General features: G+C 40.0%; 1 protein-coding gene across 1 annotated transcript in view; it reads left to right on the top strand.

The window, feature by feature from the left end:
- The first annotated feature begins 958 nt into the window (after positions 1–958).
- Positions 959–7,498, top strand: part of ehd2.S (EH domain containing 2 S homeolog) — a 30,780-nt gene continuing 24,240 nt past the window's right edge. Inside the window, 2 exon segments of the mRNA NM_001089067.1 lie at positions 959–1,491; positions 5,172–5,269. Coding sequence (NP_001082536.1) covers positions 1,088–1,491; positions 5,172–5,269 — 502 coding nt within the window. The 5' untranslated portion in view covers positions 959–1,087.

Raw genomic sequence — 7,498 nt, 5'->3', positions numbered from 1 at the left:
CCCCACCTGGGTGGACTTCCACCTGGGATCACAATAAACCCATTCAAGTTTTTCTTCTTAAAATAAATGCTAGAAAATGCAAGGAACATGCATTTATAGAAAAACAAACAAGGGTTTACAGAGTACAATAGGATTAGAGGGTCCTACACACAAGAATTTACAAAGTAAAGGTTAGGGTACAATTGAGACATTAGGATTTTAGAAACAATGTTGTGATTTATGATACAGCAATGATTGATTAATTAAGTTACATTAAAGGTGGGTCTTTAGGGAGTGTTTGGAAATAAGGAGAAAGTCTGACAGCTCGAGGCAGATCGTTCCAGAGAAAAGCAGAAGCCCGAGAGAAGTCTTGTTGACGAGAATGGGCAGAGAAGTGATGAGAGGAAGAAATGTTATCCAGTCTTTGAATTATTCATCAATAGTAAGTGGCATAGAAAAGGCCAGTTTAACCAGATGTTGCCCTGTCTATACCAGTGGTGTAACAACCTTTTGGCAAACCCTAGGCAACTTTTAACTTTAATGTATGCTCTTTGCCTATACTGTTCAACTTCATCGGAAACCTGATATCCGGCAATGCTTATTTTTGCCACTAGGTGACAATATAATACCAGAGACCTGCACGTAACCCAGTTGTACAAAAACGATACATTCCTAGGGTGGGGAGCAAGGGAACCCAGGGAGGAGACTACAGAAAACAAAGTTTTTGTTAAATGAAACATATGTTTTGGCATTAGACTGTTTTTTTGTAATATTGATTTGGTTTGGGCTGGGTTAGGCAGTCCCAGCTCTTTTAAAATACCCTAGAACCTATCCCCATTCTGTAGAAGCTAGCAAGGTGGTCCCACATTCTCCACACCCTCCTACTCCCATATGCCTCTGCTCACACACCCTGTTCCTGCCTGCCCTTTTTCAAGCCCTCCTGTGAGATTTTGGATTATTTTTTGTTTGTGACTGAGTAGGGAAGAGGAGCAAGTTGCTTAAAGAGAATAGAGAAGAGATTGTAAGAGAATAAAAGGAGAGCTTCTCTTGGGAGCAGCAAATTTCCAGTCTTTACCCACTCGTGCATCAGAGCAAGTTACTGTGAAATATGTTCAGCTGGATGGGCAAAAACGAGAAAACCAAAAAGACCCCCGAGGTCATCCACACAGTGACCGAAGGCCTGAAGGACCTGTACAAGAAGAAGCTGAAGCCAGTAGAGGACTTTTACAGGTTCCATGACTTCCACTCCCCAGCGCTGGAGGATGCTGATTTTGACAATAAGCCCATGGTGCTGGTGGTGGGACAATACTCCACCGGGAAGACCACCTTCATCAAGTATCTGCTGGAGCAGGACATCCCTGGTAGTCGAATTGGACCAGAGCCTACCACCGACTCCTTCATAGCTGTCATGCATGGAGAGACAGAAGGAGTGATACCTGGTAATGCCCTCATGGTGGATCCCAAGAAACCTTTCCGCAAACTCGATCCCTTCGGAAACACATTTCTGAACAGGTGGGTCCAGGAGACCAGTTTTCCTTTTTCTTTACTACTGGCCAATATAATTTTACATGGGATATTCATTCCCTTATACAGTACAGCAGTTCCTCTAGAAATCGACCCCAATAAGGCCTGTTTGGGAACTATTCCTACTTCAGTATGTAACTGCTAAGGCAGGGGTGCCCAAAAGATAGATCAGGATCTACCAGTAGACCCTTTGGGATCAGTAGATCTCAAGACACGGTCATGTGTCTAAATCACCCTCCTATATCATGCTTTTCATTCAGATATTTATTATGTTAAGGTTACATAAATCAATATTTAAGTAATATTTTCCATGGAACAGAATGATAACAATATTTTATGGATGTAGATCATAATGGGACAACATCACTAAAAGTAGACCTCACATAAGTAAAGTATGGGCGCTCCTGTGCTAAGTCATGGGGTTATTATTGGCTATTCCTACAAAGGTTGAGAGGAATGCCAATTAAAGGAGCTGACATTAGGGGGCAGATTTACTAAGCTCAAGTGAATTTTCGAAGTTAAAAAAGTTCGGATTTCAAAGTAATTTTTTTGGGTACTTCGACCATCGAATAGGATACTACGACTTTGAATTTACTTCCACTTAGATTCGAAGTAAAAATCGTTTGAATATTCGACCATTTGATAATCGAAGTACTGTCTCTTTAAAAAAAAACGTTGACATCATACATTCAAATTAAAGCTACTGAAGTGCAATGTTAGCCTATGGGGACCTTCCACAGCACTTTTCTTAGTTTTTTTTGATCAAATCGAAATCCTTCGATTGATCGCTAAAAATTGTTCAAATCGTTCGATTTATATTATTTAATTGTTCGATCGTACGATTTCTATTCGATCATTCGAATATGCTAAAAATCTTGCTAAAAACTTCGATATTCGAAGTCGAAGGATTTCAATTCGAGGGTCGAATTTCGAAGTTTTTTTTTAACTTCGAAATTCAACCCTTAGTAAATCTGCCCCTAGATGTTGGGTGTGGGTCTATGTATGTTCAGTGTTCCATGGAGACTACTTGCACCTGTGTCCTAGTCAATTTTTAGTAAGAAATGATTTATGATCAGAGAGGGAGATTATAGGGAACGCCCTGGCAGGCTGAGGTTGTTGATAAAACTTTTTGTTTTTAAACTAAGTTTTATTGATTTTCATTACATATAATATGGGTTGTCCGCTTGTTGCGGTACCCTGTCTTTAATAATTACATAGTAATGTTAGAAAAGAAAAATCAGAAATTAAAGAAAAAAAGAAATAAGAAAAATATATGACTAACATTTATTTAAAATAATAACTGTATAGCGGCGGGGGTAATCTTACTACTTAAGTGTTGGACTTGGGTTATTCGGGTTGTTGTCTCCCTCATGAATGTGTTGCCTCATTATGGGTGAAGGGCCATATAGAGCTGGGGTCATTTTCATGGGCTAGCCAAGGGAGCCAGATTTTATATTAAGCTATTATATCATTCTTCAGTGGGTATGGAAGCTTTTCATTGGTGGCTATACCAATTATTTGTCTTTAGGGATCCCAATGGTAGTCCTTGTTTTTGCCAGCTATGATGAGTCTCTCTGATATCAATATGTGCTGGTTCAGCTGGTTCAGTACTTAATGCACCTATAGCTGTATATTCTGTACATATAAATTCTTGCCTAACAGTGGATTCTCCCACTTTTGTCCAACTACATCTCCCATCATGTACAGACAGGTGAAGGCAGATAGTAAATGATGGGATTTGCATTCCAGTTGTTTGTGGTGGGGGGGGGGGGATTGCAATCCCTGTTGGGCACAAGTGGTGATTTCCAAACACTTTTTTTTCAGTTCAGTCGTTTTCAGATTTTTCACTAGAAAATAGACTTTTTTCCCGTTGCTTCCATCATTTTGTTTTTGACCATTTTTCTAAAATAAAAGTTAATGTCCCTGTCTCTAGTGTTTCAGTCTGGCAGCTCAGTGATCCAGGTGCAGTTTAGTGATGTGTCGGGTTGAACCCGACCCGCCCTTTCTCCGCTTGAGCCCAACTTCAATTTATAGACCTGCGCCGACCCACCCCGCCGATGATGTCACAAAAGGGGCGGGGGAGCACGTCCTCGTCTATAAAAAAGGAAGCCGGCAGGGATGGGAGGTTGGTCCGATCGGGCGTATCACTAGTGCAGATTCAAAACTATTACAATTTGCTACATTTAGCTGATACAATTAGTTGATACTTTTTTTCAGCATCTGTGGAATATTAGCAACTATTGTATCAATTCTTACAGCTGCCTTTATAAATAAATAATAGCAATTGAGAAAATTGTGCTCACCACTAAACATTTTTGAACCTTGGCGCAGAGGTGCAATGAGGGTGTGACCACATCATTTATACACAGAGAAACAGGTGATCGTTTGCACTTACCAATATCAGTATATTAAAGGCCACTGTGCAGATAGCATCTTTCAAGTAATCCCTGTTGTATCCAAAAAAAAGGCAATACTTTAAAAATCTTGAAAAAATAGTGTGCACTCCCTTTAGAGCTGGGTGCCTAGAACCAAAAAGATTAAATGCATACAATGAAGGTGGTTCACACTCCAAATATCTTTATTCTATCATTTACACCAACGTTTTGCCTCCTGTTTGGGGCCCCAAGCCGGAGCCGAAACATTGTTAACTTAAGAGATGATAAATAGTGAAACTTGTGATAACAAATTCTGTTATACTTTTATATGAAGCAGGTCAAATATTGAACTGGAGGATACATTCTGCAGCTTCCTTGTGATGCTCTCTGACAGCTGACAGTACAGTTCAGCAATAATAAGTAAAAAAGTAATAATAAGTAGAAATACCTTTCACGGTGCCTCTTATAGATATTACAGTAACTTTCATACTAATCAAATGATGAACAAATGTATAAATATAGATTCAACCCATGTCTGACTTATGCTCCAGGATTTCATACTGTGCTGTTCTGTAGCAGAGATTCGTATTGATCGGGTTTAAAGACTTCTAAGGGAGATGCTGCGGCAGCTGCTGTTTGGGTCAGAAGAGCAAAACACTATTATTTGGCTATTGCTATAATCTCACTACAATCTACCCAAAATGCAGCTGCAATTCCAGAAACAAGTTTACTAAAATTTTACTTAAAATTTGATTTGTAGAATGGTGCTTTTTTTATGAAGCATATTGCATTAGATATATTATATATATATATATATATATATATATATATATATATATATATATATATATATATATATATATATGTGTGTGTGTGTGTGTGTCAGGGCTGCTATTTCTAAGCAGGACCCTTGTATAGATTCCTTGCACACCTGAGATGTCAAATCCCCCAGGGCAAAAAAAGCAATAGGCTTAGAGCCAAGACCCCAATCACCTAGATCAAATTTTCCATTAAAAAAGTATGAAGGAAGCAAATTCCTTTGAAATACCTCATGTTAGTTACTGTGTTTTTAATTACATAGAATGAAACCATTTTGGAGGCCATGGGTAACCGCAGGGGATTTGTTGTAGCCGTGATTCCTCATGTAAAGAAATATATCACTTCACTATCAAGATTTAACCCTGACCATTATGAAACCTGTTGTTTCCACGCCTTATATCTATGTTCATATCATCAACCTTCCATCACTTTCTTTTTAATAGAGGGACTTAATTATTCATATATTTCTTGCAGGTTTATGTGTGCCCATTTGCCTAATAAGGTTTTGGAAAGCATTAGTCTTATAGACACTCCAGGTATCCTATCTGGTGCCAAGCAGCGGGTGAGCAGAGGTGAGTAGAATGTTGGCAATACATTAGAGCAAAACTGTCAATTATATCCATAATAGTTTGTGTGTTATACATGTTGTCTCCATGGCTTCCTAGAGGTCTTACTGAATTTGTTGTATCTTTTTTTTAATTATAAACGGTATAATATCATGTATAAAGTTGAATGCGAAGCACTGCAGGTCCCTTAGCACCCACTGCTACTCACTGGAATATATGTTGGCATGTTCAGGGTTGGACTGTGCTGGCGGGACACCGGGAAAAAACCCGGTGGGTGCCCAGATCCGCACCCACATCTGCAAACGGAAGGCTCCTTAAAGGAGAAGGAAAGGTAAAAACTAAGTAAGCCTTATCAGAAAGGTCCATCTAAATATACCAGTAAACCCCCAAAGTAATGCTGCTCTGAGTCCTCTGTCAAAAGAAACACAGCATTTCTTTCCTTCTATTGTGTACACATGGGCTTCTGTATCAGACTTCTTGCCTTCAGCTTAAACCTCATTGCCCTGGGCAAGAGCATGCTCAGTTTGCTCCTCTCCCCCACCCCTCCCTTCTCTACTGTAATCTGAGCCCAGAGCAGGGAGAGACTCAGACAGGAAGTGATGTCACACCACATTAATACTGCAGCTCCTATCCTAAACAAACAGAGAGCTTCTAGAGCTTTTTACTCAGGTATGGTAAAACATTCTACAGACTAAATATAGCATTCTAGCTTTCACTATTGCAGCTAATCTATTGGCAATAAAATGCCTCCGTAGCTTTCCTTCTCCTTTAATGCCCGGAAAAAACATTGCGCCCACTGGCACATGCGTACATACACAGCGCACTGGCGCAGCACTGGGGTGGCCAGAGAAGGACCCTGGGCATGTTTTTATTTGTACCACTTTGGTGCTTCCCATTTGATTGAATATGTCAGTGATCCCCAACCAGTAGCTCGTGAGCAACATGTTACTCTCCAACCCCTTGGATGTTGCTCCCAGTGGCCTCAAAGCAGGAGCTTATTTTTGAATTCCAGTCTTGGAGGCAAGTTTTGGTTGTATAAAAACCAGCTGTACTGCCAAACAGAACCTCCTGTAGGCTACCAGTCCACATAGGGCTACCAAATAGCCAATCACAGTCCTTATTTGGCACCCCATGGAGTTTTTTCATGCTTGTGTTGCTCCCCAACTCTCTTTACTATTGAAATTGGCTCATGGGTAAAAAAGGTTGGGGACCTCTGGATTATGTAGTGAGTAGCTGGTATCTAATTGCTGCCACAAAATGCTGCATATATACAATGAAGAAATCCAGCAATTTATATAATCCTTACCTAAGAGCCATTAGAGCCCCTGAAAATGTGCTCCCTGACATTACTCTCATTTGTTGCAAGCTCAGCGATGGGATCCATGTCTGCTGTAGCAGCCATTGACCAAAGTTAAACTCCCATTAATCAAATGCCACTCAGAGTGATTTTGGTTACTTTGGTGGTGTGACATGTTTCCAAGTGACAGTCATACAACGATTTCTTCAGGCAATTGCCGTAGCAGAGAATCAGCGGCAATTTGACACCACACCACCAATAAAGAGACTATAAATGATAGGCAGCAAAGCATCTGAAATCACCCCATATGCCCATACCCATAAATATCTTCCTACTGCAAAGCATAATTAATGAAAAAAGAACACAGTGCAAAATTCATACTCAAATCATTGTGATTTTTATCCATAATGCAACATTTCTGCCCAAAAAAAGCCTGTTGGATAGGTGCATTGGCACTTGCAACAAGTTGCTTAGAAGCATGTATAGATACAAGTACCTTTGTAAATAGTGGTTTATACATGCACAATTTGGTATCCTTTTTTAGTACTTTGTTATTAGCACTTGAACAGATTCTCCGTTTTAGGATCACTTCTGCCACGTGTTTGGATATTATTACAGTCTTTATGGGAAAAACCCTGCTAGCCACTAGCACAGCTGTTTGTGAGCATGTTAGCTTAGTGTAAACCCACTTAGGCTTGATTTTCCATGGTGCATAAAAGGCCTTTCAGCTGTAAATAGATATGGAATTTCCATGGATTAGACACTTCACACACACACTAGCCTTTAGACCTAGTAGAGTAATGGGTTTGCAAAATGGTTCCTTGCATTTACAGTTTTCCAAGGTGGAGCAAGCGCCATGATGGATCGTAGGGCCGTTTCTGAATTTACTCAGGGGGTATTAGTACTAATATTGGACAGACTAGTTGGAGTAGGTTGAG

Source organism: Xenopus laevis, chromosome 8S (genome assembly GCF_017654675.1).
Source record: "Xenopus laevis strain J_2021 chromosome 8S, Xenopus_laevis_v10.1, whole genome shotgun sequence".
Lineage (NCBI taxonomy): Eukaryota > Metazoa > Chordata > Amphibia > Anura > Pipidae > Xenopus > Xenopus laevis.
The sequence above is the reverse complement of the archived record's forward strand: the minus strand, read 5'-3'. Positions and strand labels throughout refer to the sequence as shown.